This window comes from Triturus cristatus, chromosome 11 (assembly GCF_964204655.1).
Source record: "Triturus cristatus chromosome 11, aTriCri1.1, whole genome shotgun sequence".
NCBI classification, from domain to species: Eukaryota; Metazoa; Chordata; class Amphibia; order Caudata; family Salamandridae; genus Triturus; species Triturus cristatus.
The window spans coordinates 926,802,872-926,816,199 of NC_140594.1; the positions used below are offsets into that span (position 1 = coordinate 926,802,872).

The 13,328-nt window shown below is 52.3% G+C and overlaps 1 protein-coding gene across 2 annotated transcripts in view; it reads left to right on the top strand.

The window, feature by feature from the left end:
- The window catches only part of MINDY4B (MINDY family member 4B), a 312,806-nt gene that overhangs the window by 109,515 nt on the left and 189,963 nt on the right, over positions 1-13,328 (top strand). For both annotated transcript variants that reach the window (XM_085633533.1, XM_085633534.1), the window contains exons 2-4: positions 2,185-2,300; positions 2,568-2,595; positions 3,785-3,961. In XM_085633533.1, coding sequence (XP_085489659.1) covers positions 2,188-2,300; positions 2,568-2,595; positions 3,785-3,961 — 318 coding nt within the window. In that variant the 5' untranslated portion in view covers positions 2,185-2,187. The remainder of the gene's footprint in view (positions 1-2,184; positions 2,301-2,567; positions 2,596-3,784; positions 3,962-13,328) is intronic.

Sequence of the window (13,328 nt, forward strand, 5' to 3'; positions counted from 1 at the left end):
TGCCCATAGTGGGCAGCCCCCACCCCAATATTTATTTTAAAAATAGACCCTGGTGTCTAGTGGGCTTTCAGCCCCCTGGGGTGCAGATTAGGGTAATTACCCCCACCTGCCACCCCCCACCCCTACAATTCTTTGAAGAAAAACATTCCCTGGACTCTAGTGGGCTTTCTGCCCTCCCAAGGGGGCAGATTGGGGTAAAGCAGAAAGACTATCACAGTTGTTTTTGCAGGGGTAGAGACATGATCATGCCTATAGTGAGCAGCCTTCACCCCTATACTTATTATAAAAATAAACCCTGGTGCCTATTAGCCTTTCTGCCCCCAGGAGGCAGATCCAAGGTAATTACCCCTTTTGCCCAATAGGCTATCTCTCTTCTTGGGGCGGTGGGGGCATTGCAATGCCCATGGTGGGAAGCCACCACCCCTATATTGTAATAAATTGGCAGATTCGATGCAGATCGGGGGAATCATTTCCCCAACCGCCCCTCAAGGGGCAGAACGACTGTTCTAATATGGGGGTCGGAAGAGCACAAAGTCTTTGCCCAATGGGCTGTTCCCCCAATATCCCTGGTTTCTAGTGGGTGGTTCTTGGGGACCACCCTCCTATGATGATCCCCAAGCAGGGATCCACTGAACAGAGATATCATTAGAAACGATACCCTTTCCAACGATGCCTCTCCCACCCAAATCAATGGTCAGGGGCAGAGATATACCTCCAAAGCACTGACGCAATAAAAGTAAAATTAGCCTATTGACTTGTTTTACTTTAGTGTAATGACGTCAGCGTGCCTACATTAAAAAAGACTCAGGCTGCTCAGGAAGCTCTTCTCAAGCAGTCTGACTTTAAAGATAATAAAGGAATTCCTCTGGTGACCAGAGGATCCTTTATTTACCTTCCCAGTGTCAGCCAAGGGCCGACAGGCACACTAGGAAGGGAGTGCAGTGTCGTCCATTGGCCGACACAAGTGCTAAAGGGGTTAGGCCAGCTTTTTAGCCGATTGTTTGGCAATCGTGCTGTAGAGGTTCAAGTAAAGAATGGGTTTCAAATCATAGCCTCTTTCTGATTGCAGCTGGGAATATTGAATCCCAAATAACAATACAAAAGAATATTGTTACAACAATATTGGGCGGCAAAATATTGAAAGTTAAGTTAATAGAGTGAGGAAAGGATTGACTATTCTCAACTCCACATGTACTTACCTTGAAGATGTATATATCACCACGCTATCTAAATGAGAAGTTAGGTATATAAAATGTATAGAAACTTACTTTTCAATACATTGTCCCTCAAAGGTGTTGTAACAATATTCTGAGCAATCAATCCTTGGGATTCGGTATTCCTGGCCTACACCGCACTTTCTTAACCCTACCCTGCCAAAGAATTTAGGGCATGCATGCTTTTACATGGCCTTTAGACGATGAACTGTTTGAACCCTCCTTGTGATTGGATGCTACTTTCCGAATGCTACAGAAATGTTCTGTAGGATAATTCGATGGTTGAACAATTGTTTTGCTATCTAAAGTAATCCTGCATTTGTAACTTCTAGCAGATCGATTACTCACACTGTAATATCGTCTTAATGTTTAATTCTTTTACTTAAGTCATTTAAATAATGAACCAATAAAATAGAAAGCCCGTGTGTAACGCATGATTTATTTTCCCTCTCTTCTAAAGCCCAAGTGCTGCCTGGTTTCTTGGAAAACATTACTTGGCACTGTAGGCCCTCACAATCATGCTGAACTGTGTCATTTTGTCCTAATGTATCACATAGTCTGAACAATGGTAGACAATTACACTTCCTGTCAGACTTTCATCGGGGTATTATTGCCCCTGGCTGCATTTCCACATTACTGAACTGACTATATATCCGAGCTGCATCATTTCAATTATTTAACTGAAACAGATATGTAATTGCAGACTTATTTATATAAATCTCTGCCTCGTATTAAATATTTATGTTGCATCATATAGACAAAGACGAGCAAAAGACAAAAGTACAGCCACCTCTAATGAAACTTTAATCACGATCAAGACAGTGTGAGCACACAGCGGGGATAACATATGAGGGAAAGAAGTTGTTGCGGTTGTTTGAAGGGACCGGGGTGCCTCACATACTGTAGCTGTCTGTGGAAGAGCCTCTTGCTCTGATCTTAAATGATTTCCTTTTTCATTTTGATGAAACAGTAAATGGACAGAGAAACCTCCAATGAGGAGCGCAGCCTTCAACAAATGGAACTGGAAGACATAGAGAGCAAAATTTCAGATCTTGACAAATGGAGAGAAATCTTTAGCTGCCACGGGTAAGATGTTAATTACACTTGTTCCATCCATCTATTTAAGGAAGCGAATGGTCTGTCTGGCTATGTACAGTAAATTGGATGCAGGGCTCTGTTACTAGAAATATATCGCCCTGCCGAAATAATTAAAAGATACTAAATATTTAAGAATGTGCAATTTCGTTTTCTAATTAGTTTTATGCGTTTGTTTTAATTAAACACCCGCTTGCTGTAGCTAGCTCATTCCTCATTAATGTGACTCCTAAATGACATTGTTTCATATATTTTCAGATTGGACATCAATAAAAGAAGTCATCAGGTATGCCAAAAGTGAATGTGTGACTTGTGTGCTTGTCCCTGATGGTGTGTACCGGATTCTATGCAACTTAACACTCCGTTGAAAATGCAATGAAACAAAACATTTAGGGCAGCGAATTACCTTTTAAATGTTTAATGTCAATCATGTTAATATTGTAAAATGTGGTTGGCCCTAAAAAACAAAACCACGTGCATCTTGCAGACTTAATAGGTTTTGATTCAAGGATGAAAGTACTTACTGTGAAGATTTATGCTTCATGCACTTATTTTCATCCTGTTAATAAGTGAGAATATGTATGTCTTCATAGGGTTCCTAAAAGACGTAGGTAGACAGGTCCCCTGACTGCTGTTTTGTGGCCAACAGGATTTGATTTTTAAAAGAAGCTAATTGACATGGGGAAACTGTGGCAAGATGTCACAGGATGCAACGTCTTGTCATGAGCCCGCTGCACCTGAGAGGGGTTGAGCGCGTCGGCAGGTACTCTCTGAGAGAGGTCCTGCGGGGGGACAGTGCTCGTTCCCAGTTTCAGCAGTGAGTGTCACTTTCCTTTGGGCTTCTATAATTACTCAGACTAGTTGCTATGGACATCAGCTCAAAGGTGCATCCGAGGAGAGATGATTTAAAGTTGAATTACATTGAAATACTGCACGAAGAAGTCAACAAGCGCCAAACGGTGAGTAGACAACTGTTTTTTTTTTTAATAGGAATGCAATAGAACCAATTAAATTTTTTATAACTTCTCTTAAACCATTTTTTGTGAATGGCAAGTTTCAGTTTTGCAGCTGATCGGGTTCCCATTAAATATTGTGGATGCGTACCTGTATTCTCATTGATAAAAAAAGGGCGTCTTTTGTCTACAATCTAATTACAGAGTAGAGTCCGTAGAAAGGAAAAAAACAATTGGTTTGCAAGAAATGTGAGCGCAGAGTCACTTTAAAAGTATCAAAAGGCATCTATCTAACTGAAAGGAAATATAAATATGTAAATTGCTTGTTTTATGTACCAGTTTTTGAAAATGTTGGATATTAAAGTTTGATTCTTAAATTTGCAAAATTGGTGCAACATAATTGAAACACTTTGTAGATAAGTAGCTAGCGGTGAATGGCACACACTCTCTTGTTGCAGAGTGTAATGTTTTACCTGTGGCATGCATAATGACTATACCCATTCTTTTGCTTCTTTCCCATAGAAGTACCAGGATGGCCACACATCAGATGATGAAAGCGAAGAGGGGGCTGGCGCCGCCACGCCTCACGTTTCAATGAAACATGGGCCGTTTCCATCCAACACCCCGTATTCAATTCCCATTTCACTGATCATCCCTTCAAACCAGGGTGGTCGACCAGTCACAAAGGAGATGGCGATGGTAAGCTTATCGTATCACTTAAGCATTGCTGACATACAATCCTACCTGCACAAAGCACCCTTGGTATTCTATCCCCTGCCATGTGAACATCAGACTATTATTGGCTCGAAGGCTGTCAAGCAGAATGCCTGCTAAAAGCAGAGTAGAACTAACATTAGATATTAATGATGTTTGAACAAGTGCAATTGCTTTACAACCCAACAGTCTCATATAGTACAATGGCCAATAGATAATATAGCAAATAATGAAGGATAACATGTCCTTTTGATTGAATATCTTTTATTTACTACGTGTACTATTTAATATGCTACTTTAAAAATACTGCTTGGCAAAGAAACGGGGAGGGGGGATTATACATGTGGGTACATTTGTTATGCTGCTTATTTTTCATCATGTTGTTTATTAAGACCCCAATTCAGAAAGGAATTTGCGCATCTAAATTCAGTAACACACTTCAATAAATGTATTTTCAAGGAAAGATCCTGTAGCTCAATCACATAACTATGAAATAAATTTGATAAGATGTAAATTCTTCTAATTTAAATAAATTAGTCTGTGGGACATTTAGGGGGAGGTTTGTGGGCATTCTTAGAGTGGTCCAGAAGTAATACCACACGTTACTGAAAACTCTCAGTCAGATTTCAGAAAACATTTGCAGGCAATATCTAATCCTGAAAATGTTTGCATATGCCCTTCTGTCATGGATGGCACTTGTAAGGTTGGTTTCATGTGGTCTTGTCCCTCCACACTAGATCTCAATCTAGTTGTTTTTGTGGTTATTGTAATTATTGCAGCTTTTCAAATTCCCTTTTGGGGAGGTATGTAGACATTGTGTTCTAGTAGACCACAGATAACTTGACAATAGATATGTTAGGCTCTATTTTTTATTTAGGAATCTGTTTATTAGAGTTTTCGTTGCAGGTAAAACCACACAATACATCAGACTTCATCAAATAGCATTGTTACATAAATCTTGTAGTCAGGCGTCAATGTATAACTGATACAAGCATGGTGCGTTACATTAGGTGTACTGTAACCGGTTGTGTCCCAAAATATAACCTGTTAGGTCATAAGTAAATCCATCTCCATTCGTATCGTTATGGCCCCAGCCCTAGTGGAGAGCATCCGCTCACCAGCGTCGATGCCAATTGTGTGCTATTCTCAGTGCTTCCCTGGATAATTATACAAACAGTACTATACTCCCCATTCTGTAGCTGGGCAGCTGTCCTTCCAACAATCTAACAACTAAAACAATGTACAACAGCAGCTTGCGTCTTCTAGTGTAGTCGGCCCCCACTCCGCTGACCCCTCTCCCAGCAGGCTCCACCCTCCCTGGCCCCCACCACTCAAAAAGGGAAGTCAGGCGCTGATATCCAATCTGCGGCTTGCACTATCTTCGCCAGCCAGCCAGTCGCCCCCACCAGCGCGGAGTCTCTATCAGGGGAACAGTGCCCCATCGCCTGATGCGGCTCCTACAGCGCAGCAGTGCCCTCCCCCGGGGCCACCTCCTCCGATTGCGACAAGAGCTGCCTCATTTCCCCCCACTGGGCGGCGACGGGCGTCGCCCTAAGGCCCAGTGTCTCCTCCCGCCGAAGCGCCACCTCTTCTGCCTTTGCCCACACCATAAAAGAGCAACGCCACGCTCGCACATGCGGTGCGGTATCCGCCTTCCAGCGCTTGGTGATGAGCCGCTTAGCCACTATTATCCCCAGATCAAGGAAACGACAGGCCACCTTAGCCGGTGGCGGTCGGGGAAAGAGATGCAGCAGGTATGTGGGCCACTCAGATGGAATCTCCCGGCCCGTACACCTGCGGAGTTCCACATGTATCGCTTGCCAGTATATCTGCAGTGTGGGGGAGCCCCACAGCATGTGGATCAGGTCGGCGCCAAGCGTCGCACAACGGGGGCAGCACGCATCCGTTCTGCAAAAATACTTATTGATGGCGCCCGGTGTGAGGTAGGCCCTGTGTAGGACAAAGAACTGTATTTGACGGAATCTCATATTTCGGGGCACCCTCCTTGGCCCCCTCAGCGCTCCCTCCCATTCCCTGTCTACCATAGGGCGGGCAAGGTCCCCCTCCCACTTCCCGCGCAGTGTCCCCAGACTCGGCGCCGCATGAATCCGCAAGGCCCCAGCGAACCACTTGATCAGGTGTCCTCCTCGGCCCATGACATGGAGATACTGCAGCACTAAATGCTGCTCCGGTTCCACCTGCAGGTCCCCCCAGTGACCCACCAGAGTCTCTATCAGGGCCCGGTGACGGAGAAACTGGCCCTGCGCCAGCCCCGTCTCTTCTGCAAGGGTCGCAAACGGCAAGAGGCCCCCTTCATGGTATAGGTCCTCCATGGTGTGGATATCAACCGCATGCCAATCCCGCAACTCTGCAGCTCCCAACGTGTCTCGCCCACAAGGGGAACCCTCCAGTGGGATGGCCGGGGCGTATGGGAGCGTGGCCCTCGTCAGCCGGAGGCTTCTTCGGTAGCTTTTACAAGCCACCACTAACAGCAACGGTTCAGGCTTCAGCGCTCCCGTCGTCGGATGAAAAATCCTGAGGAGCTCGGTCAATGACAGCGGCGGATTCTCCGCTGTCGCCGTATCCTCTCGACACCTGTCAGCCAGCCAGCGAGCCACCCACTGCAGCTGTGCAGCCAGATAGTAATGCTCCAGGCAGGGCATCCCAAGCCCGCCCCCACCCACGGGAAGGCACAATTTCGGCAGCGCAACTCTGTGGCGCGCCGTTCCCCATATGAAGTCGCGGAGGGAGCGCGTGAGGGGCGCAAAGAAGGACACCGGTAGGTACACCGACAAGTTGGCAAAATAATACAGCAGACGGGGCAGCACCACCATCTTGACGAGCGCTATTCGGCCAGTCACTGAAAGGGTAAGCGTGCCCCAAAACGCCATCTGGGTCCGGATCGCGGTCATCACGCGTCCTAGGTTACCCTCCACTAGGTCCGCCGGGCGGCGATAGATCTGGACACCCAGATAGCGAAAGGTGTCCGGCTGCCACTGTACCCGCACTCCTCCAAGGCAGTAGCCGGGGTCCTGGACGTCGCCCCCAAAGGCGTACAGACAGGATTTGGCCGCGTTCACTCGGAGGCCTGAGAGCCGCTCAAAGGTGTGTAGGATGCGATCCAGCCCCTCAGGGATGGAAGATACATCCCTGACATATACGAGGAGGTCATCCGCATAAAGGGATACCTGGTGGGTTGCGTCCCCCAGGGGGATGCCATTCGCAAGTTCCCCACGGAGCGTCGCCGCCAACGGCTCCATTGCAAGCGCAAACAGGAGGGGCGACAACGGACACCCCTGCCTAGTGCCCCGGACAATGACGATGGGATCCGAGACATATGGGCCCGTGCGCACCCGCACCGTGGGCCCTTTGTACAGCAGAGCCGCAAGTTGCAGGAAGCCCAGCCCCAATCCGAACCGCGACAGTGCCGACACCAGGTATCCCCATTCCAAGCAATCAAAGGCTTTCTCGAGGTCCAGGACCAAACAGCCCGCCCTGGGCCATGGTCGGGTGCTCTCCCCCATTACCCTAAAAAACCGCAGCAAATTAAGCGAAGTGCTGCGCTTGGGCACGAAACCATTTTGGTCGCTGTGCACCAGCGCAGGCACCACCGGCGTCAGTCTCTCCGCCAGCACCTCCGCCAATATTTTATAGTCCGTGTTGAGTAGGGCGAGCGGGCGATAGGACCCCAGCTGCGTGGCGTCTCGCCCCGGCTTAAGCAGGGAGATCAGATAAGCCTCCTTCAGCGACGCTGGCAATGTGCCTTCCTCTAGGGCGGCCAAGTAGAGACTATGAAGCTTAGGGATAAGGGACTCACGGTGAGTTTTGTAGTATTCCGCCGGGAGTCCGTCCGGTCCCGGCGCTTTCCCTGAGGCTAAAGAGGAAATAGCGTCCCCTATCTCCTCCATCGTGGGGGGGCATTCCAGGCTCTCATGGTACTCCTCCGGGACCACCGGTAATTCCACCGCTTCCAGGAACTCATCCAGATCACACGCATTCCTCCTGCCCGTTGACCGGTACAGAGAGGTGTAATGCGCCGTGAACGCCCGGTGGATTTCCCACTGCGTGTGAACCAGCACTCCGTCCGGCCCCGTGATCGCACCCACGGGGGTACGGGTCGCATCCTGCCGGATGAGCCAGGCCAGAAGCCTCCCTGCCCTGTCTGACGTAGCGTGTACTTGGGCCGAGTGCGCCGCATAATTAAGGCAGCGGAGCCGCTCAAGGAGATCGGCATGTTGCGCCCGGAGGTCAGATAGGTGGTTCGCGTCTGAGCCCCCCCCCCTCACCACGCACCTCCCATGAGAGGAGGCGAGATTCCAAGGAGGCGAGAGCCCCCGCCAACTGCTTCCGAATATTCCAGGTCGCACCTATGCAGTGGCCCCTGATGTACACCTTATGCGCGTCCCACTCTAGCAGCTCACTATCCGTGGAGCCCTCATTGAGATCGAAATACTGCTCGATTGCAGTGCCCAGGGAGGCCCGAAATTCCGGGTCCTCCAGCGCCGCTGTCTGAAGAGGCCACGTCGGCACCGGGGGCCTATCGGGCCTCCAGCGAAGCCCCAGAATAAGTGGATTGTGGTCAGAGTGCGTCCTTCCCATGTATTCCGCCCGGGTCACCCACGGAAGCACCGAATGGGTGCCCACCACCCTATCCAACCGAACATGGAGGCCGTGGACCGCGGAGTAGTAAGAGTACACTCGGTAGCCCGGATGGGCATTCCGCCACAGGTCGGTGAGCGTCCAGTGAGACAGCCATGCGGCGAGGGCCCTGGCGTTCGATCCCACCTGCGTGCCCCGCAGGGGCGGAAAGGACCGGTCCATGTGCACATCCAGCACGGAATTAAAGTCCCCCCCCAAAAACCAGGGGAGGCCGACAAACGGTTCCAGGACCGACGACAGGCTGGCCAGGTAAGATGGCTGCTCCACATTCGGCGCATAAAGAGACCCCAGTAGCACCTGCTGGCCATCTAGTTTCCCATGAACTAAGGTGTACCTCCCACCAGGATCCACCAGCGCCTGCAGACAGACAAACGGGGTACCCGCCCTTATCCATATCAGCGTGCCTCTAGCGTGCGCCGAACACGTGGTGCCATAGACCTGCCCCCTCCAGCGCGCGCGCAGCCTACCCAGTTCCCCGGCCGTCATGTGCGTCTCCTGCAGGAGAGCGATTGCCACCGCGTGTCGCTGCATGTATGCATAGACTGAGTATCGCCGCGCCGGTGTATGCATGCCCCTGACATTCCATGTAATCACATTTGTAACAGCCATGCGGAAAGGACTAAGGGTAATACTGTGGCAGGGGATTAGGGACGCCCGTCCGGGGCGGGGGGCAGTGGGCCTTCACCTGACTATGTAGAAAGCTGCAACATAAACACCTCAACACAACTACGCACCACCATGAAGCCGTGCGAAAAACCGAGCCAAACAGGCCAACTGAACTGACAGGGCGAACCCCTTTACGGGTAATCGTCCAAACCATGTAACAATGCTCGCTAAGTAGAGCTAAGCCCAATTGTGGCTAGGGGGCAGGCAAGTGAGATTCAATCCGCGCGGGTGCACATCAGCAGGGATGCCTGTGTATATGTGACGTGAAGGGACCCCCAGAATCAGAGCGCAGCGCCGGCCCGGGGAGTGTAGGATCCCCCCCCCCGCCCCACCACGCCACCCACAAAGGCAGATGAACCCTAGCTCGGGCAGCCGCCCTGTCAAAGGGGGGCGGAAGTCCAGCCACCACCGCAGCCCACCTGATCCAACAGTCCCCAGGATTCCAGCAGCAAGCGTGCTCCCATCCGCAGCTCATGCCTCCGCCCACTGCACGGTCAGGAGCCACAAAGTGTCCGGCTGAGGACTGCAGGGCCCATACCCAAGGAGCACCTCCAGCCGCGACCCCAGATCTCTCAAAGTTTCGTTCATATTACATCACTTGGTCCGATGTCTGCGGAGTGACCAGCGGCAACAGCTGGTCGTCAGAGATCACAGTTGATGGGGAAGATGAGCCGCTGGACAACACTCCACCCCGCTCTTGGGCAGCGTCTCCACTCCCGCCGTCCGGCGACCCGAGAGTGGCCACCGCTGCCAGCGCATCTTGGCGCTCCAGTCTGCTCTTCTCCGGGCTGGGGGCCACCCCCAGCCCCCGCCCCTCAGCGTGCCGCCGCCTCCTTCCCTGCCTTTGGCGAGATCTCCTGCCGCGCGGTGTGGCAGCCTCCTGACTCCGCGGCCGCCGGCCATCACTGCGCCCCGTGTCCTCCAGCCAATCCCAGACCTCAGATGGCGTGTCGAAGAAGCGGACACCATCCGTGGTGGCCACCCGCAGGCGGGAGGGGAACAAAAGAGCATATGACATCCCAAGTTCTCGCAGGCGCCGCTTCACCGCCAGGTAGTTGCTGCGGCGTCGCTGCACCAGGGCAGTGTAGTCCGGGAAGAAATGCACCTGTCCACCGCCAACAGTGATGTCGCCCATCCCCCGGGTCTCGCGGAGCACCACGTCTCTGTCCCGATAGTTGAGGAGTTTGAAGAGGAAGGGCCGCGGCCGGGACCCCGGGGCGGGCCTCTGTGTGGGGACCCTGTGGGCACGTTCCACCACGAAGTGCGGGGAGAGTTTCTCCGATCCGATCAGGTTGCGTAGCCACACTTCCACATATTGCTCCGGCTGTCTCCCCTCCTCGCCCTCCGGCAGGCCTACCACGCGCACGTTGTTGCACCAAGAGCGCCCTTCTGCATCATCCGCGCGGTCCTCCAATGCATGGACGCGGTCAATGAGATCCTGGAGGGCGGCTGTATGAGTAGACACAACTGGTCGCACCCCCTGGAGAGTTTGCTCCTGCTGCTCAACCTTGTCTGCCAACTTGCGGTGGTCCGCGTGGAGCAGCGTGAAGTCGACCGTGACCTTGTCGATGCGGGCTTCCAACGATGACCTAGTCTGTTAAAGCGAGGAGCCGATCCGCTCCACAGCCGCCAGTACCGAGTCCAGCTTGGCGGCCAGTAGAGCAGTGGGCGGGGCCGCTTCAGGGTCTCCAGGCGCCGGGGCAGGGCCCAGTCCTGTCACCGGGGCCCGGCCGCCTTTCTGGGCATTGCGCAGCCGGCCCATAACCAACTGTTGTGCAGTGGGCATCCGCCCGTAGTCCAGTCCGCCAGGAGATGGGTCTGGTCTAGCCGCAGCAGGCCCCTCCTCTTCAGAACCAGCCGCTGTGTCAGGGCCCCACCGCACTTACCAGTGCACCGCACCGGAGAAGGCCGCGAAGGAGAGAGGGGGGGGAAAGAAGCAAAACCGGTCAAGTCCAATCGGGGGCCCCTGGCGACCCCCGGAGCGAGCGACGCACCTCTCGGCGCACCACGGGCCCGAGACCAACGCGATCCCCAGAGACCATCCACCAGGCGCCTCAGAAGTCCCCCTCGGGTCCACCCCTGCACGTCCGAGGCCCCGCACCCAATGTCTCAGGCTCAGTCAGCGCAGCCGATGTCCCAACTCCGCCACCCGCCGAGGAGCAGCCGATTACCTCCAGGCGGCCTCCCGTCCCGGCTCAGTGGTCGCCGTCACAGTCCAGGTGCCACAACGTGGGGAGCCAGAAAGTGTCCGCCGCCGGTGGGCGTCTCGCAGCGCGCCAAGCGTCGGGCGTCGTGATCCCTCGCCTTCCACCTCCTTAAGGGCCGAGGCTCCCAAGCTACAGGTCCCACCGGGGTCGTGCCGCCTCCCCCGTCCGCTGTCTCCGCTCCGGGGTAGCCACGCGATCGCCGCTGCAGGGGGGCGCACCCCCTCCGCTGCCTCCTCCGGGCTGCCGGGCCCCGGCGGGTCCCGGATCACAGGGCCCACCTCCGCTCAGGCTCCGGACGCGTCCCGTCCAAGCGGCGGCCAGGCAAGAGGCCCCTCACTCGGGAATCAGCCGCCTCCTGCGTCCGCACCTTCGGCCACTCCACTGACCTGCCGAACGTCGCCGCTCCACTGCTTGTGCTCCCGGTGCGGACCTCCGATATGCCCTCAGTGTGCTCCCGAGGTCCAAGCTCCGCCGCACCACCAGGCCGCCACAACCAGCGCTCCAACGGTCACGGCCCAGGGGTCACGTGGCAAGCCGCGGCGCACGGTAGCGTGTGTGGCCGGCCGCAGGGCTCCAGCGCCCCTCACCAGCCGCCGGTCTCCCTCCTCGGGCGATCCCGAGCCGCCACCCAGCAACTTCGCGCTCCGCTCAGCAGACCGCTGCAGCGGGGGGTGAGCGAGCCGTCTCGGCCATCATTGTCGGCCGCTATGGGGGTCCCTGACAGGATATTTCACAGGATACAGGCACCGATGCGCCGGAGCTCCTCTAGCTTGCGGCCATCTTGTTCGCGCGCCAAGCCACGCCCCGATATGTTAGGCTCTATACTGTGATTTGTTTGTGGTGATATAAAGGAAGAAATAGTTGGAAGCTCACCCTCTTCAACACTGAATTTGTGTAAGCTTTGTCTTTATGTTCTGCACTCTTGGTGAGTCACTAAAAAAATTCATAGCGCGTGGAGGATGTAACTGTTATGTACCAACAAATATTGTAGTAGCCTCCTAGCAACAAGCCATGCCTCCTGTGAAAATCACTGTTAGCCTATTGATCATACCCCATAGTTTGATATAAGAGAAGCATCTTGAATATATTTTGAGGATAGAGGTGTCTTGAAGATCCTTTGAAAGTAACCTCTGAGTGAGTTTTGCTATGAATTTTTTGACTATGAAGTTGTGGTCTCTGCTCTAAGGTGGATGGGGTAAAACTGGAATGCACTTACAAAATGCACACATAAGGTACAACTTGACTCAATGCCAGTAAATGCTCCAACAATACTGGATGTGGTCATTTAGGCACTACAACAACCTTAGTAGGTGTGATTGGAAATGCAGAGGGCAGACCTGCACATTAGATTTTCTGGGTGATTGAGCCCTTTCAGCACAATACTGTTCAATAAATTAACTCAATTCATTTATTTTAGTGGGAGGAGCTCGTTAATATCTTCTCCATTTCCAATGGTTGTACTCCCTCAGTTTAAAACTGTAGTTGTGTCCATAAATGTGGATATTCTATGAAGTACCTTACTAAAGGTGTCTTTTTTATTTTCGTGCTCTAATGTTGAATATATGTTCTGGTCACAGGTGTTTTACTTTCCTCTTAGTTTCCTCCACATAAGAAAAAAGGTAAAATATCCCTTAAATCATATGTGAGCTACTACAAGTGAAATAGGCTTAATGGCTCTTGCAGTATATCAGAATATGATACCAATTCCTTCCATGATATTTTGGTAATTGCTACAGTTCAAATATTCAGATGTGCCATGCTGTTGTTTTTGTAAGTACGTTTTTACACTTGTTTCAGAGTAACATTTTCCAGCTGTGAAA